The sequence below is a fragment of the Oncorhynchus keta genome, chromosome 21 (genome assembly GCF_023373465.1).
Source record: "Oncorhynchus keta strain PuntledgeMale-10-30-2019 chromosome 21, Oket_V2, whole genome shotgun sequence".
In the NCBI taxonomy this organism is placed as follows: Eukaryota; Metazoa; Chordata; class Actinopteri; order Salmoniformes; family Salmonidae; genus Oncorhynchus; species Oncorhynchus keta.
In genome coordinates, this window is record NC_068441.1 from 29,589,088 (window position 1) to 29,615,500 (window position 26,413).

The window sequence follows — 26,413 nt, forward strand, 5'->3', positions numbered from 1 at the left end:
TGGCCAAACAGTTCTATTTGTGTTTCATCAGACCAGAGGACATTTCTCCAAAAAGTACGATCTTTGTTCCGATGTGCAGTGGCAAACCGTAATCTGAATTTTTTTTTATGGTTTTGGAGCAATGGCTTCTTCCTTTCTTCCTATGTTGATATAGGACTCGTTTTACTGGGGATATAGATACTTTTGTACCTGTTTCCTCCAACAAGGTCCTTTGCTGCTGTTCTGGGATTGATTTGCACTTTTCGCACCAAAGTACATTCATCTCTAGGAGAAGGTACGACGGCTGTGTGGTCTCATGGTGTTTATTCTTGCATACTATTGTTTGTACAGATGAACGTGGTACCTTCAGGCGTTTGGAAATTACTCCCAAGGATGAACCAGACTTGAAGGTCTACAGTTTTTTTTCTGAAGTCTTGGCTGATTTATTTTGATGTCAAGCAAAGAGGCACTGCGTTTGAAGGTAGGCCTTGAAATACATCCACACGTACACCTCCAATTGACTCAAATTATGTCAATTAGCCTATCAGAAGTTTCTAAAGCCATGACCTCATTTTCTGGAGCTGTTAAAAGGCATAGTCAACTTAGTCTATAAACTTCTGACCTACTGGAATTGTGATACAGTGAAGTATAAGTGAAATCTGTAAACAATTGTAGGAAAAATTACTTGTCATGCACAAAGTAGATGTCCTAACAGACTTGCCAAGACTAGTTTGTTAACAAGAAAATTGTGGAGTTGTTAAATCAAGTTAATGACTCCAACATAAGTGTAATGTAAACTTCCGACTTCAACTGTATATGCTTGTTTCTGATTGTCAAAATCCAACTACACAGCCATCTGTCAGCCTTAGGCTACTTTTTGAACACAGAGCCTACACAGCACATTAACTAAGAGTAATTTTATATTTTAGACATCTCATGGGAAAACTTAACATTGAGTGCAGAAAATTAAAGAAAAACATTGTTTAAAAAAAAATATCACATTTTAAACAAAGGGATGGTAACATCCCTGCCTGTCTTCCTTTGAAAAACACATGACTTCCCATTAAACACCTTAATTGTAAAAAAAAAAAAGTCAGGGAAACTCTTGTTACAGCTTTTGTGAACCGTGTTCCTTAAACAAACCTAATTAAGATACTAATTCTTAACCCACTTTACAAAGACAAGTAAATAAAATAATGGTCATGGTAATTTCAACCAAACTAAATAATACAAATATATAAAGACTGATTACACAGTTTGTAAAATAAACAGGAGTCTTCAGTGGTAGTCTCTCATTTGAAATTTCTGGCACGTGATGGACTTTGCTTCCCTCTTCTCTAATCATCTTTTGGTAGAACGTCTGGTCTCCTTTCCATTGACAGTGGTCCCTCCTGGATTGTTTGCCCTGCTGCCGACACCACTGCCAGCCCGCCCTCCCTGCGGAGGGGTAGTTGAGCTCCCGGAACCTTGTGAATTTACACCGTTCCCATTGGTAGTGTCATTTCCTAGAATAAGAAATTGTAATGTACAAATTAATGTTCATAAAGTGATAAAAGGAAAAGTTGTTAGTGTTCACAATTAAAATGAAGACTGCTGCTTATACACTGAAGGTGGCTGAACCAGCCACTCACAGGTCAAATAAGCAGCAATTTAGTTTACTGCTACAGACATGCCATTGACATTTAGGGAGACATGCAGGTGGAATTGTTCCATATAGCACCTTAAGCCGCAGAGGTCAAAATTACTTTTGTTGAAAAACACGAACAAAAGTAGTTGCCGAAACGCTTCCATTTAATGTCACTACTTTTGTTGGTCTCTGATAGTGGACTTACCAGCTGAATTATTGTTCAGTATGTTTCCTTGGTCACTGAGTACCTGGGAATGAAATAATCTGTTCACAAACAGTACAAGAAAAAGCTACTTAATATTTCCCCCCTATCCTTCCGTAAAACATCCTGTAGTAAGACATCCTTAAGTTCAGAACACCCCTTACCGTCTTGTTTTTCATCTGGTCCATGTTAGAATACTCTGGGTTAGGCTCACTGAAATTTGGCACCTCGGAGTACACCATGCAGAACCTGAACAAAACATTAAGTGGGCATTAGTTTAGACCAGTAACTTATGACATTACATGCATCTCTCAGCAACAGTTACATGGCTGCAACTACAGGACTTACTCTCCAATCTTCAACAGCTCTCCACCTCTGCCTGTGTACAGAGTCAGGCAACCTTTGAACACAGATGCATATCTGGAGAAAAAGGCAGCAATTTCAATACAAGATTGCAGACTACTAATAACATATGGCACATATTCATCCGAATAACTTCATGCGGTTAGGTAAAGCTGACATGATGACTGGGTGGTCTTATTTCAGTATTTTATACTCAGCAGTAGGTTTCAAATCAAATTTTTGGAGCTTCGTCCATGCAGTGGAGGTGTTGACTGGGATGTGACTCAATAACTCACCCCTTAGTGAGTCTGATTATGTCACCGGTTTGGATAAGTCCCCCCACCTCATCCCAAACAGAGATGCTGATGCTGCCTGTCTTGTCGGCCACCTTACAGGTCCGTACCTCATGCCCATCCTTTGTCTTTGTCACTCGTCCTGTGTGAGGGGTTATGAGGAACAAATAAATCCGTGGCTTTAGATTTTTTTACTTAGACGGGACCAAGCTAGTTGTACAAGGAAAGTGTCATATCTCATTGTGAGGAGCGTAAACATCCACTTGTGGGAAAAAGAGGGAAGGTTCAACACAGGTAAGTTATTTGATGCCTGACATGATTCAAATAAACCAACATGAACAGTTCTCAGACTATATAGTGGCATACAAGAAGGATGTTACTCACTGTTGAACCATTATATTGTGTGTAAGAATTTACAATACTTTTTTTCCCACCCCAGTGCATTACAAGATCATTAAACATTTGATTCCTAATAATACTGTTATGAGTTAGTTAGTAATTGAAACAGCCCACCCTCACCGGTTTCCAGTACGATGAAGATAACGTTGAGATTCTTGAGTCCTGGCTTGATGTCCTTGACGTGGGTCTCCGTCGTCATCTTTCAGATTGTCGTCATGCATCCACAACTGTAGCTAAGTCAACTTTAGACCAAAGCAGCACTGAAATGTTGACGTGAGTATGAATACACGATTAGAAAGTATGCAACCCAGGTTGACTCTAGTGACTTGTAAAGTAGTTAGAAGGACCAATCTGGCAACTGGTGTAGTTAGCTTACCAAGCTGCAGTAACGCCACTCACTACCATGACCTATGAGCATTATGGCAGCAATCTAGCTAACGTTAGTTATAGCTAGCTAGGTTGTTAGCTACAAATGACATTAACTTTACCTCAACGGCGTGTATTGTCGTTCACAGCTGCGTTGTCCGATATAAGGGATTTTAAGCCATGGGACAAGTCAGTTTAAATATAAGTATTGTTTTCCTGTTTGTAAACGGGCTGGCTAGCTAGTTGTTTTTCGTGAGCATCAGTATGTCACTTCAGTAGTGAAGACTTGTCCCCTGCTGCATTGTTGGTCAAATTTAATGTCAATCAACATTGTGTCCAATGGAAATGGACTATATAGGATGTACTTTAGAGATAATCATGTGATAGGCCCTTTATCTGAGAAGGGACACTGAACGTACCGAAGATAGGTGGAGTCAACTGTCAATCAACGATTTGACAATTTGGTTGCTTAGCTGCAGGAGTGAGGGCTGGACGTGGAAATGTGGTCACGGGAATCAAGAAAAAAATGGATATCGTGCTGGCATGCTAACCCAAATACTGACGCAAACGTAATTTAAAATACCATTTAATCATTGATTGTTATATCAAGAGGTAACGTTTCTCAATTCGACGAAATATCACTAGCTTTGCTCTCTCTCTGTTTTCCTTTGTGATTCCACCTTGTTGCAGCCATCTAAGCTGTACATTAGCTAGCTAACGTTTGTTCACGTAAGTTAGTCAGCTGTGGCTAACTTGCGTGCACACTGGCTCGTCAGATTTTCTAATTAGTATCCAATATGCATCTTTCATCTGTTTGCAGCTAGCCACATAGCTAACGTTACGGTATTCCATTTGGAACAGTAATGATGAGTTACGTGTTTGAGTAGCAAACAGCGCTAACGTTAGTCATATCGTAAACTGGTTATAAAGTAAATTAAAGGGACAGTAACTTTATTCATCCCAACAACGTTGCATAACGTTACTATTTTCCCCAGACTCATTTTCCCAGGACATCATTACCAAGGCCCCAGGTTGCTCATCTCCTTCCCATAATTCTGCCCCAGTGGTCCTTAATTTCAATGAGTAGGAGGGCTGTGGATTCTGGCCCAAGGAAGAAAAGACACCGGTAAGTGGACATTGAACACACATGTACAGGTACTGGGGGTGGCTGGTAGTCTAGCGTTTAGAGCGTGGGCCCATAATTGAAAGATTCCTAGTTCAAATCCCTGAGCAGTCTCGGTGTAAAATCTGTTGACCTGCCCTTGAGCAAGCTACTTAATCATGATTGCTCCAGGGTTAGTGTCAATAATGGCTGATTCCTAGTTGTGACCATAAATACCCTGTAATTTGACCTTTTGATCATTGATTACTATAAAGTCAGTGTTTTAGTTGTATTGTCCATAGTCATTGAGAATGTTGGGCTTTTGTTGATTTAATCCATGCTCCAACTCATTGGCGTACCATTTGATAGATCCAGGTAGTTATTTCAAAGTGCACTGATACCCAAGAAGTATCCACACCATAAATGTTCATACTACCGCTAGTCTTAGTCAAAAATAAAACCCACTTGCACTATAGTGGGTAAGTGTCTTTATAGTTAGTCTTGACTCTTCATAAACAGTGGCTATCTCAAAGTGAAATCACATCAGAGAAATGGTGTGCAGTAGATTCTGTTTATTAATGACAAACCCTTTGCTTTCAATTCTGAAAGACTTCTCATCTCAGTGTCTAGCCCAGAGTTTCTAGATCCTAGTGGAACTTTCCCCACATCCAAGCCTATATCTGTAATCAATAGACTGTTCTGATTTGGAAGTCGTCATTTGCATCGCCGAGCAGTGTCCAAGAAGGAATGTGTCTGTCTGTCAGGAGCTCACTGAGGCAGGAAACTCTGAGGGTCCAGAATATTTTATACAATGTTGCAAGTTTGCTATCTATAGCTTCCAGCCAGACAGAGTTGATATAATGTTTCAAGTTCCTTGCAGACAGGCCATGTGTAGCCAATGTGATTTATATATAGTTTTTAATTATCGGGCTATTTTCTACCTGAGAGCTGCAGTGTTTTTATTTGTTGGCTTAATGTAGGCTATTTTTACATATTAGCAATGGCAATAGAAGTTACTTTTAGGTTTGTATAATTTTAATTTAGAATGTTGATTAACCACATGACATAGGTTTTTGAGATGAAGACTTTATTATAAATGAAACTGTTCCACGAGAATGTGCATATAAAACTCATAACTGGCGCCCAGATCGGTAAAAATGGTACGACAACCTGGCACTCCAACTGGAAAAGGTTGCCGACCGTTGGTGTAGCCTTTTATTGGCAACTTCAGGAGCTTAATGGGTAGAAACTGCGAAGGCCAGCAGCAGTGGGAGGTGGAGGGTCGGGAACAGTTTTTAAACATTTTGCTTAGACTATATTGATCTATGGTTTCCTTTTTAGTAATTTGAGTGTCTTCATTTTTAATCGCAGTGCTTAAAGCATCAGATGAGCTCAGTTGCCTACATATATTGATTTTATTCAAACAGGGTGTGTCTATATATGGAAAATTCACGTTTAAAATTTGACCAATCGATTTCTCGAAAAGAACAGACAACTCAGTCGACCAAGTTCTTTTAAAAAAATATATATATTTCCAAGGACAGCCCTAATCCCTTTGCCATTCCTAAATCATGCAACCTGGTTATACTGTATGTCCATGATATCTAAACCAAAGGATTTCCAAGATTTCCTTTCCTAGTTTGTCGGGCTTGCCAGACATTACGTCACTGAATCTCAAATCAAATTTATTTGTCACATACACATGGTTAGCAGATATTACTGCGAGTGTAGCGAAATGCTTGTGCTTCTAGTTCCGACAATGCAGTAATAACCAACGAGTAATCTAACCTAACAATTCCTAAACTACTACCTTATACACAAGTGTAAAAGGGTAAAGAATATGTACATAAAGATATATGAATAAATTAAGGTACAGAACGGCATAGGCAAGATGCAGTAGATGGTATCGAGTGCAGTATATACAGTGGGGAGAACAAGTATTTGACACATTGCCGATTTATGCAGGTTTTCCTACTTACAAAGTATGTAGAGGTCTGTCTCTTATCATAGGTACACTTCAACTGTGAGATGGAATATAAAACAAAACTCCAGAAAATCACGTATGATTTTTAAATAATTAATTTGCATTTTATTGCATGACATAAGTATTTGATCACCTACCAACCAGTAAGAATTCCGGCTCTCACAGACCTCCTGTTCTCCACTCATTACCTGTATTAACTGCACCTGTTTGAACTCGTTACCTGTATAAAAGACACCTGTCCACACATTCAATCAAACAGACTCCAACCTCTCCACAGTGGCCAAGATCAGAGAGGGGGGTAAGGACATCAGGGATAAAATTGTAGACCTGCACAAGGCTGGGACGGGCTACAGGACAATAGGCAAGCAGCTTAGTGAGAAGGCAACAACTGTTGGTGCAATTATTAGAAAATGGAAGAAGTTCAAGATGACGGTCAATCACCCTCTGTCTGGGGCTCCATGCAAGATCTCACCTCGTGGGGCATCAATGATCATGAGGAAGGTGAGGGATCATCCCAGAACTACACGGCAGGACCTGGTCAATGACCTGAAGAGAGCTGGGACCACAGTCTCAAAGAAAACCATTAGTAACACACTACGCCGTCATGGATTAAAATCCTGCAGCGCAGGCAAGGTCCCCCTGCTCAAGCCAGCGCATGTCCAGGCCCGTCTAAAGTTTGCCAATGACCACCTGGATGATCCAGAGGAGGAATGGGAGAAGGTCATGAGGTCTGAGACAAAAATAGAGCCTTTTGGGCTAAACTCCACTCGCCGTCTTTGGAGGAAGAAGAAGGACGAGTACAACCCCAAGAACACCATCCCAACCGGGAAGCATGGAGGTGGAAACATCCATGCTTTTCTGCAAAGGGGACAGGATGACTGCACCGTATTGAGGGGAGGATGGATGGGGCCATGTATCGCGAGATCTTTGCCAACAACCTCCTTCCCTCAGTAAGAGCATTGAAGATGGGCCGACCCGAAACACGCAGCCAGGGCAACTAATGAGTGGCTCCGTAAGAAGAATCTCAAGGTCCTGGAGTGGCTAGCCAGTCTCCATACCTGAACCCAATAGAGAATCTTTGGAGGGAGCTGAAAGTCCGTATTGCCCAGCGACAGCCCCAAACCTGAAAGATTTGGAGAAGGTCTGTATGGAGCAGTGGGCCAAAATCCCTGCTGCAGTGTGTACAAACCTGGTCAAGAACTACAGGAAAGGTATGATCTCTGTAATTGCAAACAAAGGTGTCTGTACCAAATATTAAGTTCTGATTTTCTGATGTATCAAATACTTATGTCATGCAATAAAATGCTAATTAATTACTTAAAAATCATACAATGTGAAACATCAGCCAGGAAGCATAGGAACTGAGAAGTGGTCTGTGGTCACCACCTGCAGAACCACTCCTTTATTGGGGGTGTCTTGCTAATTGCCTATAATTTCCACCTGTTGTCTATTCCATTTGCACAACAGCATGTGAAATTTATTGTCAATCAGTGTTGCTTCCTAGTGGACAGTTTGATTTCACAGTAGTGTGATTGACTTGGAGTTACATTGTGTTGTTTAAGTGTTCCCTTTATTTTTTTGAGCAGTGTATTTTACGTCAATTCCCATTATTAAAGTGGCTGAAGTTGAGTCAGTGTGTTGGCAGCAGCCACTCAATGTTAGTGTTGGCTGTTTAACAGTCTGGCCTTGAGATATAAACTGTTTTTCAGTCTCTCGGTCCCTGCTTTGATGCACCTGTACTGACCTCGCCTTCTGGATGATAGCGGGATGAACAGGCAGTGGCTCGGGTGGTTGTTGTCCTTGATGATCTTTATGGCCTTCCTGTGACATCGGGGGTTGTAGGTGTCCTGGAGGGCAGGTAATTTGCCCCCGGTGATGCATTGTGCAGACCTCACTACCCTCTGGAGAGCCTTACGGTTGAGGGCGGAGCAGTTGCCGTACCAGGCGGTGATGCTCTCGATTGTGCATCTGTAGAAGTTTGGGAGTGCTTTTGGTGACAAGCCGAATTTCTTCAGCCTCCTGAGGTTGAAGAATCGCTGCTGCACCTTCTTCACAACGCCGACTGTGTGAGTGGACCAATTCAGTTTGCCTGTGATGTGTACGCCGAGGAACTTAACTTACTACCCTCTCCACTACTGTCCCATCTGTGGATAGGGGGGGTGCTCCCTCTGCTGTTTCCTGAAGTCCACAATCATCTCCTTTTGTTTTATTGACGTTGAGTGTGAGGTTATTTTCCTGACACCACACTCCAAGGGCCCTCGCCTCCTCCCTGTAGGCCGTCTCGTCGCTGATGGTAATCAAGCCTACCACTGTAGTGTCGTCCGCAAACTTGATGATTGAGTTGGAGGCGTGCATGGCCACGCAGTCGTGGGTGAACAGGGAGTACAGGAGAGGGCTGAGAACGCACCCTTGTGAGGCCCCAGTGTTGAGGATCAGCGAGGTGGAGATGTTGTTACCTACCCTCACCACCTGGCGGAGGCCCGTCAGGAAGTCCAGTACCCAGTTGCACAGGGCGGGATCGAGACCCAGGGTCTCTCTAAATCAGGTGAACAGAAGGACTTGAGTTCCTGTATGTTGTTGTGACCACACCACGTCTCGTAAGCATAAGGCATACGCCCCCGCCCCTCTTCTTACCAGAAAGATGTTTGTTTCTGTCGGCGCGATGCGTGAAGAAACCAGCTGGCTGCACCAATTCCGTTAGCGTCTCTCGAGTGAGCCATGTTTCCGTGAAGCGAAGAATGTTAGTCTCTGATGTCCCTCTGGAATGCTACCTTGCTCGGATTTCATCAACCTTGTTGTCAAGAGACTGGACATTGGCGAGAAGTATGCTAGGGAGTGGTGCGCGATGTGCCCGTCTCCGGAGCCTGACCAGAAGACTGCTTCGTTTCCCTCTTTTACGACGTCTTTGTTTTGGGTCGCAGGCTGGGATCCAATCCGTTGTCCTTGGTGAAAGGCAGAACACAGGATCCGCTTCAGGAAAGTCATATTTCTGCTCGTACTGATGGTGAGTTGACGTTGCTCTTATATTCAGTAGTTCTTCCCGACTGTATGTAATGAACCCTAAGATTACCTGGGGTACCAATGTAAGAAATAACACGTAAAAAAACAAAAAACTGCATAGTTTCCTAGGAATGCGAAGCGAGGCGGCCATCTCTTGTCAGTCAGTGTAGCCTACCGAATCGCATTCGTGAGAGCTGTTCATTTGGCTTCCTAATTTGTATAGGCTACTGGTAGGCCTAGGATTTGGGGGTCGATTATCTGCAGATAAATTATGTAAACATTAGATGAAGATTGTGAATCATCACTGCAGGAACAATGGGTAGTGGAGAGCCTAATTCTGGTGTAAATATGATAAATAGGGCCCTCACGGAATCCAGGCATTAAAATGGAATTCAACAATATTCAACAATGTATTGATCTTAATAAACTACATTTATTGAAAATTATTTTATCTGTCCAAATGTATCATTAAGACATCAACAGAATGCATCAGTGATTTCTTATTTCCTGCATCTTTCTGAAGAGGCAACAAGAATACCCCTGTCTGTGTGTGTGATGCACGTCTACCACGTTGTGTAGCCGTTAAGGATGATGCTAATGAAAACGGTCGTCTGGTAGATGGAGACTTCCTCAATTAAATGTTAACTACTAAGTAGACTATGCATACCTGGCAGAATGATATCATGACTATTTTCATCAATCTAGTGGGTATTTGTTTTGCACACTCTACCATCACAAAAACACCAGGAAACAAAAGCCTATTTAATCTATTTTGAATTCAGGCTGTAACACAGCTAAATGGAATAAGTCAATGCACTGTATATACAGGTTGTTTATTTTGAACATGATTGAGAACTAAGCGATAAGATATCGACCCTACTGTTACGCTTGTTTACACTGAGCTGCACTGAAGTCGGAAGGCAATCATGGGTACATGAAGACACCTTCTCGATGGAGCAGTGTGGATAAAGGTACAATTTGGATAACAGTGGCACATCCCATCCCTGCACTGACGTACGTATTCCAATCAATATCTCGCGCCGGCTCCACAGTGTCTTAATGTAACCTTGATTGCGTTTCGACCCCAGTGCAGCTTCCTGTAAACAAGGGGAACTGTAGGGAAGATATGTTCTGGCAAATTGAAATCTATACTTTTTTCTTTGAGGGTGTTCCATGTCGTTTTCTAATCCTGCATGTGGGTTGGCATGTAGGTTGTCATGTTGGTTTGTACTCTGTAGGCTTACCATTTCCTCACCTGTGTTGCAGGTTGTAGTTGGATCTGGGGATGTGCCATGGGCTACGACGTTACCCGGTTCCAGGGGGAAGTGGATGAAGACCTGCTGTGCCCCATCTGCAGTGGAGTCCTGGAGGAGCCCGTGCAGGTCAGTGACGTGCACATCTGTACCATTTCAGCCATTGGAGAAGCAGTGCATTTCAATGTTTAAAAAAATCAGTGCTGCCTCAGTCACTGAAAAATAAGGAATTGTCAGCGTGTTGTGAATTCAGTTCCATTTCAGTCAAATAGGATCCAGTTCTTGTCAACACGTTGACCACACACATGCTGTTCGATTTGTCGTAGAGAAAGGAGAAAAAAGGACATTTCAGTCCTGTAGGCCTTGCGCAGGCCATTTATTTTGTGATGCTAAAAAGATGGTTATCATCTTGTCCGAAGTGCTCTTGCTGATAAGCTGTTCTTGCATTTCTATATACATTATATCACTAGACTTGTAATTTAATTCTCTATGATGAAGCTCCATTGATGAAGATCCAATGCTTGTATGGGGGGGTGGGGGCAATAACAGACACCTGAGAATGGGCTAAATCGCGTCTTGGCCAGGAAGGGTATGGGCAGAGAGAGGAGAGCTTACAGGATAATCGACTTTTAGAGAGATGCAGTGACAGCAATGGGAGAGGACAGAAGATAGAGGGAAGAAGGAAATATGGAGAGATGAGCTCTGAAGGAAGGTTTGTCCATTCTTGTTCTAGATGAATGAGAAGAGCCTTATGTTTGTAATGGTGCGTAAAGATGGTGTAGGTAATCAGGATAGAAGTGAGTGGCGATGCTTAGTCCTGTTAATGTAAATAAAGCATAAGGATGCTAACATAACAATCTCCCAAATCGAGACCAACCATGAGGTGAGCAGCTTTAAATAGGCACACTTGAAGAGGATGGCATTGTTTTCCTACATGTTTGCCTTTGGAGCAAATGGTTGCTGGATTGTGCTTTTTATAGTACAAAACACTTTTTCCAGCCTAGGGATTGGTCAATTGGTGTTATTAGTGTTCTTTGTTTTGCACTGTGTTTAGGAGTGAGTGATTGCATCTGTGTCTGTGGGCACATGTGTTGGTAGGTTAATTCAGCAAGGAGCTAGTGTGACTGAAAGTGACGCTGAACAGTCAATGTAGCCTATGCATTCAGAGCTGTCCTTGGACTTTGTGCAGAATTCTGGCAGCAGTACAGGAATGTGGACATAGTATACTGAGAGAGCGAGGGAAGAATTGGAATTCAGTTTGCTTGAATCTGCACTCAGCTGTGTGATGATAATTTATACTTCCTCTGGGGCCCCAGTGTGAATCAGCAGCTTTGCAGCACAAAACCCCACTGAGATGGGAAGAACTAGGACTGTGTCTGTAATGGCACCCTATTCCCTATAATGCACTACTTTTGACCAGGGCCTTGGGAATAGGAGAATAGGGAATAGGATGCCATTTGCGACTTACCCAGGGACTGCATGAGGAACAGAGGGCAAGAAGGTTCAGTATCTGGGGGATTCATTGCTACCAGTAGCTTTCCTCCTGACACACCCAGGAACTGCAGTGGGAATGGCAATTGTAGCCAGCAGAAACTAGCCGGCCCGTCGCTAGCTTAGCATCACGCACTGATGTCATCAGTACTGTCACCCCTGCGTTGATGAGCCCTTCACCCACAGCAGAACTGCTATGCTTCATGCTCTTTGCCTCTGGTTAGGGCTGGGCAATATATTGAATTCATTCAAATGTATGGTTTTGCACGGTATTCCAAAGGCCTGTATTGTAAGAATTATGTTTTTATTTATGAAAATGTCAGTTTGTTCTCATGTTTTCTTTTTGGTCTCGTCTCCTCCACTCTTTCTGTGCTGTGTGCACCTTCCCATTTACTTACACACACACATGCCACTCCCAAACACAACAAGCCCCTCCCTCTGCCACTTACAACAATAACAAAGAGGAGCGATCGCTTCCTCCTGTGACCAGCAGTTTCAACTCGCTATTTGCATTTGAGATTTGGTCCAACAGAATGGGTCATATGGACACCGAAACACATGGAGACATTATTTGACTGTAAGAAAGAAGTGAACATTTCTAAAGATATCCTTTTTATGTTTATAACAGGAGTATCAATGAACACTTAGTTTGTTGCGCGTGCATTGCTGTACCACTTACCACTACCATTAACTCGTTCTCATTCTGAGAAATAAGGTGGGCCACTTGATTTCAGCATCTGAACAAAGTGGAGAGGCTAGCATACTGTTTAAACAGTTAGAGACGGACAGAAGGGTGCGTTCATAACAATTGAACTGTCCTACCTTGTTAGCGAGCACATAGATCCAAGTTGGCTAGACTTAAAACAAATATTACCTGGCAGCTCACTAACATGTGGGCTTGAGATTGTTTGAGACCTGTTTTAACTTTCTATAATGCCCGCTACAAGAAGTTAGTCATTTATTGGTGAATGCGCATAATTCATGGTTCTGGTTAAATTTGTAACAGAAATATATTTTCAGATCAGTGATTATTGCAAAAAAGCTTTTTTAAATTATTTTGATTATTTTGATTAAATAATGTAATTATTAGTGGGTCTTACGGTTGTGGAAGGCTTACATTTAGTCTAGAAATAATTTCACACGCCCTGCATTCATTCATTATTGTTGACTGTTTTAAATGCAGTGTATTTTACCTTTTTTAATTGTACAACAAAGCTTGCTCTGAGTGTACAAGACATTAGGAACACCTTCCTAATATTGAATTGCACCCCCTTTTGCCCACGGAACAGTCACAATTCATCGGCCGTGGACTCTACAAGGTGTCAAACATTCCCCAGGAATGCTGGCCCATGTTGACTCCAAAGCTTCCCACAGTTGTGTAAAGTTGGCGGGGTGTCCTTTGGATGGTGGACCATTCTTAGTCCACACGGAAAACTGTTGAGCGTGAAAAACCTAGCGGTGTTGCAGTTCTTGACACACTCAAACCGGAGCACCTGGCACCTATTACTATACCCCTTTCAATGGCACTTAAATCTTTTGTGTTGTCCATTCTTTCTCAATTGTCTCAAGCCTTAAAAATCAATCTTTAACGTGTCTCCTCTCCTTCATCTACGCTGATTGAAGTGGATTTAACAAGGTGAAAGCTACGTCATGGAAAGGACAGGTTATTTTTTTGTACACCCAGTGTATTCTGTGAATCGGCCATAAGTTTGAAAAAAATCGATTGATTTTTAGGCAATATCGCCCAACCCTACCTCTAGTCATTCCAATAATTTGACATTTGAATCGGAATGTCTCTCTCAAAACATGTTTTTAACAGAAAAATTGTCATATTATACATTTTATATTGTCAACCGAAAATCTATTTCTAACAACACAGTGCTTTTTCACCGGAGTGGGTCTTTGTTTGCTGTCCCTTTCTTCCTACGTGTGTAACACTCGTTCTATCCTTAGGCCCCTCACTGCGAGCACGCCTTCTGCAATGCCTGCATCACCCAGTGGTTCTCCCAGCAGCAGATATGCCCCGTGGACCGCAGCGTGGTGACGCTGGCCCACCTGCGCCCCGTGCCCCGCATCATGCGCAACATGCTGTCCAAGCTGCAGATCACCTGCGACAACGCTGGCTTCGGTTGCACCGCCGTGCTGCGCCTCGACCAGCTGCAGTCGCACCTCAGGGACTGCCAGCACAACCCCAAGAGGCCCTTCCAGTGCGAGCAGGGCTGCGGGTGAGTGGGGTTGGCTCCAACAAAGGGGTTCCTCAAGGCTCTATTTTAGAGCATGTTTTGTTAATCCTTTATATAAATTACGTAGGCAAAGCTGTTTAACTGTAAACTTCATCTATATGAGGGAGTATGAGCACAACCCCAAGAGTGGCGCAAGAATCGGATTGGGAAAGTGTTGTAGGCGAGTGGTGCTACGACAGTAGCTCTGGGTTAGTGGGTCAACAGGGCTGTGGGGGTAGGGTATTGACTAAAGGTTGTAGTTTACTGGGGCTGTAGGTGAGTCGGCTGAGCAGCTGTTATGTCCTCCCTACGTCCCTTCAGACTGGAGATGCCTAAAGACGAGGTGTCCAGCCACAACTGCATCAAACACCTGCGCAGCGTGGTGCAGCAACAGCAGGGCAAGGTCACCGACCTGGACAAGACTGCTGCTGAACACAAGCACCAGCTAGCAGAGCAGGTCTGCGTGTGTGTCTGCAGTTATGTGTGTGTGCGTCAGGGTGTATTTGTGTATGTGTGGGTAAGTGTATGTATGTTTTCACGCGTGTGTGTCAGTGCTTGTACATCCGAGTGTTTGTGTGATGTTGCGGCAGCGTGGTCTGCAAGCCCAGTGTGATGTCTCCTCTCTGCCTCCAGAAACGGGACATCCAGCTGTTGAAGGCATGCATGAGAGCCATCCACAGTGCCAACCCAAACCTGCAGAACCTCGAAGAGACCATTGAGTACAATGAGATCCTGGAGTGAGTGGATTATTAAGCACTGGTGCAATACTCAATTGCACAGAACACTTTACAATCAGACAGTTTAACTTACTACGCTGCATCATTTTCCACCTTTTTTAGGCATTCATTTAAGTGATAATTATAGAGCTGGGCGATATAGACAAATCCTTATCGTAATAAATTTTGAATTGATGCAATAACGATAAATGGAACAATAAGTTTATAACATTAATGTGCACCAGTTTTAGTTTTTCTTCCCTTTAAAATATTTCTAGCTATTAGTTTGGTGGTTGTGGTATCCATCAACTTATTTCATTTCAAACTTCACATTTATCAAGTATAGGATACTTATTGTAATGAACAATATCAGCAAAAGGCCTGTGATAAGTGTTCTGTATGGTCGGTGTTGATCACTTCCGCTTTATCGTCCGATTTCTATATGATTATAATAACTACGTATTAGGACACATCTAGTTGTTATTACATGATTGAAATAGCCATCATAATATCCCAGTCCCCCCTCTCATCCTCTCCTCAACTTCCCCTCCTAGGTGGGTGAACTCCCTCCAGCCAGTGCGCGTCACCCGCTGGGGCGGCATGATCTCGACACCGGACGCTGTCCTCCAGGCGGTCATCAAGCGCTCACTCATTGACAGTGGCTGCCCGCCTTCCATCGTCAACGACCTGATCGAGAACGCCCACGAGAGGAACTGGCCCGCCGGCCTGGCCACGCTTGAGACGCGGCAGATGAACCGGCGCTACTATGAGAATTACGTGGCCAAGCGTATCCCCGGGAAACAAGCAGTGGTGGTGATGGCCTGTGAGAACCAGCATATGGGTGAGGACATGATCCTGGAGCCAGGCCTGGTCATGATCTTCGCCCACGGGGTGGAGGAGATACTATGACCCGGCTGAGGGTGGTGGAGAGCAGAGGGGAGACTTCTGACTGACCTGAACTGAGTAGAGGAGGGAGCAGGGGATGCTGTAACACTACGGTTGCATCCCAAATGGTACCCTGTTCCTTATGGGCCCTGTTCAAAAGTAGTGCACTATAAAGGGAATAGGGTGCCTATAAGATAGTAAGAGGAGGGGAAGAGCCAATGACAAAGCAGGGATTAGGGAGATATGACACCATCACCAGTAGACTGGTATAGGGCAGGAGGTTGGCAACAGGTGGCCCACGAGCCAAAACCAGCCTTCAAGTGTTTAGTTTTTTTGGCCCCCTAAAGCTTTTAGCAATTTTGGGGGGGATTTTAGTTTTTTTGGTCCAAAAAATACTAAAATCACCAGGAATTCAGCTATAAATCTGTTGAATTTAGGAAATCTGTACAACTATTCCCACTAATAAAAAAGAGAGCTGTGATTGTGTCTCAATCAGTCGTGGCCAAAAGTTTTGAGAATGACACAAGTATTAATTTCCACAAAGTTTGCTGCTTCAGTGTCTTTAGATATTTTTCTCAGATGTTACTATGGAATACTGAAGTATAATTACAAGCATTTCATAAGTGTCCAAGGCTTTGATTGACAATTACATGAAGTTGATGCAAAGAGTCAATATTTGTAGTGTTGACCCTTCTTTTTCAAGACCTCTGCAATCTACCCTGGCATGCTGTCAATTAACTTCTGGGCCACATCCTGACTGATGACAGCCCATTCTTGCATAATCAATGCTCTCTATCTATTTCCATGGCATTCTCTCTCCTCCCTGGGCTCAGAAATTTGGATTATTTCCTGTTCAGGAGAAGGAATGCATGCTTGGATTGGTTAAGTGAATCCTATTGGATGTGCTCTGCTGTATGTGAGCCCCGGTATGCACATGGATGCGGGGGGGTGCTGAACGTAAATGCAGTGTGTTTTATCACATTTTAGGGGGGAAGGACCAATTTACATTTTCCATCATTACAGTATCACATAATATGGTATCACCTTCCCCTTTGTCGACAACAGACCTTGTTCATCCTCGCGATGCGGAGCTAATCAGGAATGCCCTTGTTCATCCTCGGGATGCGGAGCTAATCAGGAATGCCCTTGTTCATCCTCGGGATGCGGAGCTAATCAGGAATGCCCTTGTTCATCCTCGGGATGCGGAGCTAATCAGGAATGTCACTTCTGGTAGGAGTAGTAGATGGACAGTGAAGACTTGGAACTTTCTTTTGGTTTGAGTTTCACACCTTGTGTTTTTTGTGATGTTATTGTTGTATATGATTTGTCTGAGTTAGTCCTGTGTTTGAATTGTTTTTCTTATGATATTTATGTAGTTGGTTTGAAGTGGGTCCAATTTGTATGAAAATAAAGACTCAGGCTACCAAAGCATTTATGTACAAAATAACATCAGCCAAAAGTCTGTTCTGTTTTATTTTATTATTTAGGTTTTGTATATTTTAATCGTTGTCAAATAGCATGTCACTAACACATCACTGTATATCATGTATCTTATCCTAATATTGTGTTCAGTCGTACATGAACTACTTCCCTGTGGCTTTGCTGATTTGTAATATTTTTCCCAGATGAGGTTAGGTGATTTGTGACCCTGAATCCATCACCACAATTAGCAAAGCTTTTACTCCTAAGTTTGGACTATTCTGGTTTAGATTTTCTGTATAGTGATAGCCTTTTGTGGCATTTTTCCATTTGATTGTGTAACTTCTTAGTTTGAGAACAAAACTATTTGGTTTTACTTCCATCCACCAAATAATGAACAAGTTCACACACTTTACCTCTGCTGATTCATTACATTAGTCTAAATTCAATTCCTGGGGTGACTGAATAAAAATGGACAAGAACATGAATACACTTGTATTTAACTCGGAGGAAGCGGTTGAAGCTAACTAATATCTAGACTGCCCTCTACAATCCTCTTAGGATCTACGTTAAAACTGGAACCTAGTCTTAATCTGCTTCCTCTATATGGCTGTCTCTCTTTGCTCTGTCAGTTAGGTGCCTTGATATACTTCATGTATAGGATTCAAACTCACTTCCTGAAAGGCTGTGTCGCACCAAGTATAAATCTCAAACCATTTCCTTCATTGGTTAAGACAGATATTGAACTCTTCTTTTGGATCCCTAAATCAAAGGCTAGTGAAGTGATTTGAAGCAATGGGTTAGTGAGAGAAGATCACTAAGTAGCTTGTCTAGAGCAGAGGTACAAACACAGCACTCCAAAACTTGTGTTTCAGATTCTTGCTTTTATTCTTTATAGTGTTGTGACTTGCAGCTTCAGTTTGAATAGAAGGGTTCTGTTGTGTCTTCCTAGACGATGGATGATTTACAATACTGTACTTGAAACAAAAAGGTCAGAATGTTGATGAAACTTCCAAATAATTGATGAAGGATTAGTGGCTAGACCCTCCATTTTACTATTCAGAAATGTAGAAGGCAGTGAGAGACAGGACAAATATTTATTTTGATGTTAAACTGAAATCTAGGATGTATTCACTAGGAACAAAACGGAAGGGACGAACCTGAACTTACCCAGTAAGAAATGCTGGTTTTCGTTGCAAAATGTTTTGCTACAGTTTGATGGTGTGGCATTCAATACGGGGGAAATGGTGTGTAACATTCAATTAAATGGAAACGGTGCTGTTTTTTTCAACGACCAGTTGAAAAAACGGGGAGCGATTGGGTTGGGGAACTCAGTCAGCATGGCCTCTGCCCTTTTAAATACGTCACTCATTGCTTCATGGGGTGGCAGGGTAGCCTAGTGGTTAGAGCGTTGGACTAGTAACCGAAAGGTTGCAAGATCGAATCCCTGAGCTGACAAGGTAAAAATCTGTCATTCTGCCCCTAAACAAGGCAGTTAACCCACTGTTCCTAGGCAGTCATTGAAAAAAGGAATTTGTTCTTAACTGACTTGCCTAGTTAAATTAAATAAAAAAGTCACACCCTACCAATCAGAGCAAACGTACATCAAAGTTGGCTCAAGAAAGTAGAAGATTTTCGGATCCGTGTCGTTCAGGACAAACCGTCACACACCGTAGCAAACGTTTAATCGAACTGAAAGTACCCCTGATATTTTAAATTGGTTTTGGGCTGCACCTGTCTTTACCTTTTTTGCTTATTCATGTGAACTAGTGTGTTACTGTGATGATGCCATACTGACTTGATAATAATACCAGACAACTGGGTTAGAATTACACATTTATTGTAAATAGTTCACCATCATATATCAATATTCACATACTGATGCACTTCCATTTCAGTATCTATCCATAGTTTTATTTTGTGAGCTATGTTTTCATTAAAAGCAGATAAGAATTCCTGGTGGTTTGGATTGTTGTATTGTGTTCATTTGTTTTATAACAAAAACACACTATTTCAAATACAAGGGGAAATCTTCCCCAATGAAAAACATTACATTGTAATGGCCTAAAACATGTCTCAACTTGTTCATGTATTGATGAGGAAATATTCTACCTGCTGTGCCCTGAGAAGCTACATTGTATCCTTTCTAACCTATCCACTCTTGAGGACAGTGATTGTGGCTCTTGTATTTTTAATCTGGAGTATTCTGTCAGTTATCCTTTGTCAAAAGACAAATTCAATTGTAAAAAGGGCCTCCTGTCCTAATGGATTACTTTAACCACTTATCGCATAAATATAGATGTAGGAACTGTCCTATATTGTCACCAAGGTGGTGCTAGTGTAACTTGTTGCAAGCTGGCGGGAAACCCCTCCCCACCCACTAAATCCATTTATGTAATGCCCTAATACACTAAAAACATCTACTCACTTAGGACGGCTACGCTACTGCTATGGCCACGTAACTTTACCCATGTTCGGCTGAATTCTGCTGTGGACACAGGATTTCTTTCAGGTCCACTTGTCCCTCGTCACCATTGCCATCTATTAGGACTTACTTCAAGGTATTTATGCTAAGTAAGTAATTGATTAATCTCCACCTGTAATCAAATGTGGCCTAGTGAAAGAGCTATGACCACCTGCCGAGAACACACAATGTGTAGGCTATGGTGCCTATCTAACACGACGCCTTGGACTTGTTTGACTAACAAGGTTAGAACTGATTTTGGACACTAACCTACAGTGTAATTTGATGTTCCAAAACGAGTTAATAATGGTGATGGGTAGGCTGTTATTAATACTCATGTAAGTATTATTCCCTTATACTTACTGTGTTATGCCTGTTTAAATGTGTATACAATTCACTTATAATTCAGTTGAAGAATGTATCCATTTTTATTTTCTCAACTCCAGTTTGTATAAATATTTGTTGGAACAATGGCTTACATAGAACACAATAGAGTCTGAATCTAAGGGCGTCTTTACACTACACTACTTTGACGACACAAACTAGGTCCAAGAGATACTTATGGTAGTGTAAAGAGACGGATCTACACTGAACAGAAATGTAAACGCAACGTGAAGTGTTGGTCTCATGTTTCATGAGCTGAAATAAAAGATCCCAGAAATGTTTCAATACGCACAAAACTAGGATTTCTGTTTTTTGTTTAAATTGCACAAATACATCGCTGTTAGTGAGCATTTCTCATTTGCCTAGATAATCCATCCACCTGACAGGTGTAGCATATCAAGAAGCTGATTAAACAGCATGATCATTACACAGGTGCACCTTGGGTTTGGACTATAAAGGACCACTCTCTAAATGGTGCAGTTTCATCATACAATGCTTCAGATGTCTCAAGTTTTGAGGGAGCATGCAATTGGCATTCTAACTGCAAGAGTGTCCACCAGAGCTGTTGCCAGAGAATTGAATGTTAATTTCTCAACCATAAGCCACCTTGTGTGATTGTGATCAGCTATTGTATGGTTGTGGGCAGTAGTTCTGTGGTTGTGTTCAGTAGTTCAGGTTTTGGTCAGTAGTTGTGTGGTTGTGATCAGTGGTTGTAGTCAGAAGTTGAGTGGTTGTTGCCAGTAGCTGTGGTCAGAAGTTTTGTGGTCAGTAGTTATGTGGTCAGTATTTGTGTGGTTATGGTCAGTAGTTTTGATCAGAAATTGTGGTTGTGGTCAGATATTCTGGTCTGTAGCTGTGGTCAGTAGTTTTTGATCAGTAGTTGTGATCAGTAGTTGTCAGTACATGGACAGAACAATTTGGGTTTCCAATCTCTCCAAAAGAATGTAGTGATCGATGGTGTCAAAAGCAGCACTAAGGTCTAGGAGCACGAAGACCGATGCTGAGCCTCGGTCTGACGCCATTAAAAGGTAATTTACCACCTTCACAAGTGCAGTCTCAGTGCTATGATGTGGTCTAAAACCAGACTGAAGCATTTCGTATGCATTGTGCATCTTCAGGAAGGCTGCGAGTTGCTGTGCAACAGCTTTTTCTAAAATTATTGAGAGGAATGGGAGATTCGATATAGGCCGATAGGTTTATATATTTTCTGGGTCAAGGTTTGGCTTTGTCAATTGAGGCTATGTTACTGCCACTTTTAGTGAGTTTGGTACACATCCGGTGGATAGAGAGACGTTTATTATGTTCAATATACGAGGGCCAAGCACAGGAAGCAGCTCTTTCAGTAGTTTAGTTGGAATAGGGTCCAATATGCAGCTTGAAGGTTTAGAGTCCATGATTATTTTCATCAATGTGTCAAGAGATATAGTACTAAAACACTTGTCTCCCTTGATCTTAGGTCCTGGCAGAGTTGTGCAGACTCAGTACAACTGAGCTTTGGAGGAGTACGCAGATTTAAAGAGGAGTCCGTAATTTGCTTTCTAATGATCATGATCTTTTCCTCAAAGAAGTTCATGAATTTATCACTGCTGAAGTGAAAGCCATCTTCTCTTGGGGAATGCTGCTTTTTAGTTAGCTTTGCGACAGTATCAACAATTACATTTTGGATTGTTCTTATTTTCCTCAATTAAGTTGTAAAAATATAATGATCGAGCAGCAGTGAGGGCTCGTCGATACTGCACGGTACCGTCTTTCCAAGCTAGTCGGAAGACTTCCAGTTTGGTGTAGCACCATTTCGGTTCCAATTTTCTGGAAGAGTGCTTCAGAGCTTGTGTATTTTCTGTATACCAGGGAGCTAGATTCTTATGACAAATGTTTCTTTGTTTTAGGGGTGCGACAGCATCTAGGGTATTACGTAAGGTTAAATTGAGTTTCTCAGTTAGGTGGTTAACTGATTTTTGTACTATGACGTGCTTGGGTAGGCCAAGGGAGTCTGGAAGGGCATCTAGGAATCTTTGGGTTGTCCGAGAATTTATAGCACAACTTTTGATGATCCTTGGTATTGGGATTCTCCTTGCTTCAGTGACACAATCCTCTCATCAACTTGTCTACTGGTGCCATCATGGGCTGGAGTCTGTTCTGCCACGCCCATTATCTGAAGTCAGCTCAACCTGCCCCTGGACATCTTCCTGGGGGCTCGCTCGGAAGGTTTCCCAGACCTCTCCACTATTCCCGCTGAGTATCAGGACCTTTGGGAGGTGTTCAACAACACCCGGCCCACTTCGCTTCCGCCGCACCGACCATATGACTGCTGGATTGACCTTCTCCCTAGCTCCACTCCGCCCCGGTGACAACTGTAGTGCAGAATTTATATGTCCTTTGCCCTTTTCCCGCCGGCACAGGGTTCTTATTTGTGAAGAAGAAGGACAAGACCCTGTACCCGTGTATCGACTACCGGGGACTCAATGACATAACGGTGAAGAACTGTGCGAATACGGGAGGGGGATGAGTGGAAGACCGCCTTCAACATGTCCAGCAATTATGTTCCTCGCGACATATTTAACCGGTTCATCTTCATCTACATCGATTACATCTTCGTCTTCTCCGGCTCCCCCCAAGAACATGCCCCACGTCCAACAGGTTCTTCAACGCCTCGAGAACCAGCTGTTTGTTATGGCAGAGAAGTGTGAGTTCCATCGCTCCACCATCCCCTTTCTGGGGTACATCATCTCTGCTGGGAGTGTCCAGAGGGATCCCGGGAAAGTAAGAGCGGTGGTGGATTGGCCCCAGCCTTTTGTCCAGGGTGCAGTTGCAACTTTCCTGGGGTTCGCCAACTTCTATTGCCGCTTCATCCGGGGTTACAGCACCCTGGCTTCCCCCGTCAACACTCACTTCTCCCAAGGCTGCTGACCGGGTGTTCCGGGACCTCAAACATCGCTTCACCACTGCTCCCATCCTGGTTCATGCTGACTCTTCCCATCAGTTCGTGATGGAGGCCGATGTGTCGAATGTAGGAGTGGGGAAGGTCCTGTCACAGCGTTCTGCCCTGGACCTGAAGCTACATCCCTGCGCCTTCTCCCATCGCCTCAACATCATGGAGAAAAACTACGATGTGGGAAATCGTGAGCTTCTCGCAGTGAAGATGGCTTTGGAGGAATGGAGACACTGGCTGGAAGGGCCAGAACATGCATTCATCGTATGGACCAACCACAAACAGCCCAGCTCATGGTGCAGCACGTCTTCCGGATCCATGGACTGCCCATGGACATGGTCTCCGAACAGAGCCCTCAGTTCTCGTCCTGGGTTCTGGAAGGCGTTCTGCACCCTCATTGGGTCGTCGGCCAGCCTGTCCTCTGGGTTCAACCCCCAGTCCAATGGCCAGTCGGAGCGAGCCAACCAGGACCTTGAGACAACTTTGCACTGCCTGGTCTCCGCCAACCCCACCACCTGGAGCCAGCAGCTTGTGTGGGTGGAGTACACAACCATTCCCTGCTCTGCCACGGGCCTATCACCCTTTGAATGTTCCCCGGGGTATCAGCCCCTGCTCTTCACCGAGCAGGAGGTAGAGGTCGGCGTACCCAGATGTTTGTCCACCGCTGTCGTCGTACCCGGAGGAGAGCCTGGTCGGCCCTCCTCAAGACCACCTCCAGGTATCAACGACAAGCGGATCGCCATCAGACTCCGGCATCGTCTCGGGCAGAAGGTATGGCTATCCACCCGGGATCTGCCCCTCCGGGTGGAATCCCGCAATCTCTCCCCCTGTTGTTTTGGCCCATTTCCCATCTCAAAACGATTAGTCCCTCTGCTGTTCATCTTCTGTTTCCCCGTACCCTTTGTATACACCCCACCTGTCATGTGTCCCGAGTTAAACCCACCCCTCTCCAGGAGTCGCCCATCTTCCCCATTATCCAGTGTATTTATACCAGTGTACTTTGTCAGTGTTTTTTTGTATCAGCTCCTGCTTTTCCCCAGTCTCTTTTCTTGGGTTTTGACCCTTGCCTGTCCTGTTCCCGCCCGCCTGACCACTGCCTGCCCCTGACCCTGCCTGCACCTTTGCCCCACCTCTGGATTACCGACCTCTGCCTGAATTGACCCTGAGCCTGCCTGCCGTCCTTTATCTTTGCCCCACTACTCTGGATTATCGACCCCTGCCTGCCTTCACTAGGCACTGTATCTTACGTATACCCTCAATGCCCATCAATTGCTCTTAAAAAGTGACAGCATTGATGTGAACATTCATGAGTTTACGATAGCCCAACAATATGTTATACTTTGATGCGTATTGTAAATGGCTCCTTAATTGATATGGGCAGGAAGTGAATAAAATTCCAATTGCTAAACATCTGAATAAACTCCTGGCTTTGTCTTTCAGGTCAAGTCTACGTCAAAGATGTGTCATGTTACTTCTCTGTGATGGAGGAGGAAGAGACGCAGACAAACTGGAACATGAGTATTGAGTAGCCTACTGTCTTTTCACCAATGTAATTCTGTGTGATAGTTTGTATTCCCCGATAAGTTTATATTTTAGCTGCTTTCAATTCACCAGTGACGAGAGACAGGGAGCAGAGAGTGGAAACAAAGGATTTGTTATCGATTTACTCATTTCATAACCTTGTGCTTTCAGTTACTTTCAAACTTTACGACAGATGGCAACGGACTCCTGGACAGCTCAGTAAATGACTTGACTGAAATGTACTTTCTATATGATGTACACTGCTGAAAAAAAATAAAGGAAACACTAAAATAACACATCCTAGATCTGAATGAATTAAATATTTTTATTAAATACTTTTTTATTTACATAGTTGAATGTGCTGACAACAAAATCACACAAATTATCAATGGAAATCAAATGTATCAACCCATGGAGGTCTGGATTTGAAGTCACACTCAAAATTAAAGTGGAAAACCACACTAAATATACACTTTCTGAAATTGTTTTGTCTCATCCCAGTAACTTAGTTACCGGTCTTGATTGAATTGGGCCCAAAATCTACACTCAGCAGCATTCAGTTTAATAGTCCTTGGGAAAGTTCCTGGTTAGAGAGTTGTAATGAATAGCTATGAGTGGTTAACGTTAACAGTATTTAGCTGGGTTGGGTTTAAATTCAATTCCAATAAATTCATTTACTAAATTAAATTTGAAGTGATGTCCACTCACAGCAGCGCAGTGAGACTTAGCATGCATTGTGATTGGTCAGGAACGGTGGGTGTCTAACTACTCTGATTGGCAGGGAACCAGGAACAGTGGAAGCCTAACTACTCTGATTGGTCCCTAAGGTGCTGAAGGACATGATGAAGGCCATCGATGCTGGGATTAACAATGTGCCCCTGCTGGTGCTGCTGGGACTCAAAACAAGAAGCACCGACAGTCAGACTCTGGCTCCTCTGGTTAACTCAATCATTATACACAATTCAGCATATGACAATAGACTCCTTATGTCCTAGAACATTTGTTATGTGCTCTATGGTTCAACTACTGTACATCTTAATAAAGCTTTATTCAATTCTGTTTGAGATTATACTTTTAAATGTCACCCCAAAGTTATGTCTTATCCAAAATCGATCTATTCATGGCCCTCAAACTTTGTTGACAGGACTGTATCAGAAATAAATCTGTACACACATACAATAGATACTTGTTTGGATTGGTGTGCTGTTTACTATACCATGCTGTTCGTCTCTTCACACAGCCACAGTGTCTCCTTCGCTATGAGTCTACCATGCAACGAGACTACCCCACTGTTTACTTGACTGTTTTTAACAAAGAACCCTGCCTCTTCCTCTCTTTCTTTTCTATCTCTCTCTCTCGCTCAGATGGCAGAAATGGACTGGCAGCACATTTGGAGGATGAAGTACTTTAACAAGCCTGTGTACTGCAGCGTATGTAGGAGCATGCTACTGGGCCTCAGGAAATGAGGCCTGTCCTGCATCTGTAAGAGCTCTATCCCGTCACTAGGCGGCGATCTCTGTGTCTGATATTCATAGACCGGAGTTCTGTGTGTCCCGGTAGACTGTAGTTCTGTGGTCACTAACTGAACTCTGGTCCTTGAGAGAGCTACAGTGTATAGGCCTAAGGGCATACAAGCGTTTGTCCCAGCCCAGCAATTGACTGATTTAACTAACCAAGTCCTGTATCAGTAGTTGATTAGTTGAATCGTGTGTTGGGGCTGGGTTGGAATAAAAGCCTGCATGTCCGATAGCTATTCAGGACCAGGGTTGGTGATCACTGCTGTTGTTCTTTATGCCCCCTGATTGCTGCACAGATGTGTGCCATATGATTCTCAA

The 26,413-nt window shown here is 43.2% G+C and overlaps 2 protein-coding genes across 5 annotated transcripts; one reads left to right on the plus strand and one right to left on the minus strand.

Annotated features, from left to right (window-relative positions):
• Positions 1 to 881: 881 nt before the first annotated feature.
• LOC118400420 (SOSS complex subunit B1-like) lies at positions 882 to 3,500 on the minus strand. 2 transcript variants are annotated; one of them, XM_035797273.2, is made up of 7 exons: positions 3,331 to 3,500; positions 2,963 to 3,102; positions 2,447 to 2,585; positions 2,157 to 2,228; positions 1,973 to 2,057; positions 1,812 to 1,854; positions 882 to 1,484 (listed from the first exon to the last, which is right to left on the minus strand). In XM_035797273.2, the coding sequence occupies exons 2-7, from the start codon at positions 3,039 to 3,041 to the stop codon at positions 1,321 to 1,323; spliced, it is 582 nt and encodes a 193-aa protein (XP_035653166.1). In that variant the 5' UTR covers positions 3,042 to 3,102; positions 3,331 to 3,500; the 3' UTR covers positions 882 to 1,320. The 2 variants fall into 2 exon arrangements, with proteins under 2 accessions (XP_035653166.1, XP_035653165.1); XM_035797272.2 differs by having other exon boundaries at positions 2,957 to 3,102.
• A 108-nt stretch (positions 3,501 to 3,608) lies between these two features.
• Positions 3,609 to 25,637, plus strand: LOC118400418 (E3 ubiquitin-protein ligase NRDP1-like). 3 transcript variants are annotated; one of them, XM_052473674.1, is made up of 9 exons: positions 3,609 to 3,777; positions 4,204 to 4,334; positions 9,216 to 9,298; positions 10,561 to 10,676; positions 13,992 to 14,263; positions 14,582 to 14,717; positions 14,894 to 14,997; positions 15,531 to 15,817; positions 24,498 to 25,637. In XM_052473674.1, exons 1-9 carry the CDS (start codon positions 3,709 to 3,711, stop codon positions 24,584 to 24,586), a joined length of 1,287 nt encoding a protein of 428 aa, XP_052329634.1. In that variant the 5' UTR covers positions 3,609 to 3,708; the 3' UTR covers positions 24,587 to 25,637. The 3 variants fall into 3 exon arrangements, with proteins under 3 accessions (XP_052329634.1, XP_052329635.1, XP_052329636.1); XM_052473676.1 differs by having other exon boundaries at positions 3,638 to 3,820; XM_052473675.1 differs by lacking the exon at positions 24,498 to 25,637 and having other exon boundaries at positions 15,531 to 19,235.
• The last annotated feature ends 776 nt before the right edge of the window (positions 25,638 to 26,413 follow it).

Bases quoted from the DNA above. Each gene is read 5' to 3' on its own strand.
- LOC118400420 (XM_035797272.2), bottom strand. From the start codon at position 3,041: ATGACGACGGAGACCCACGTCAAGGACATCAAGCCAGGACTCAAGAAT. The intron at 2,058-2,156 runs GTAAGTCCTGTA...TGTTTTGTTCAG, and splicing joins GAGCTGTTGAAGATTGGAGA to GTTCTGCATGGTGTACTCCG. The intron at 1,485-1,811 runs GTAAGTCCACTA...TTCTTATTCTAG, and splicing joins ACTGAACAATAATTCAGCTG to GAAATGACACTACCAATGGG.
- LOC118400418 (XM_052473674.1), top strand. From the start codon at position 3,709: ATGTGGTCACGGGAATCAAGAAAAAAATGGATATCGTGCTGGCATGCT. The intron at 4,335-9,215 runs GTAAGTGGACAT...TTTGGGTCGCAG, and splicing joins CCAAGGAAGAAAAGACACCG to GCTGGGATCCAATCCGTTGT. The intron at 14,264-14,581 runs GTGAGTGGGGTT...ACGTCCCTTCAG, and splicing joins CAGTGCGAGCAGGGCTGCGG to ACTGGAGATGCCTAAAGACG.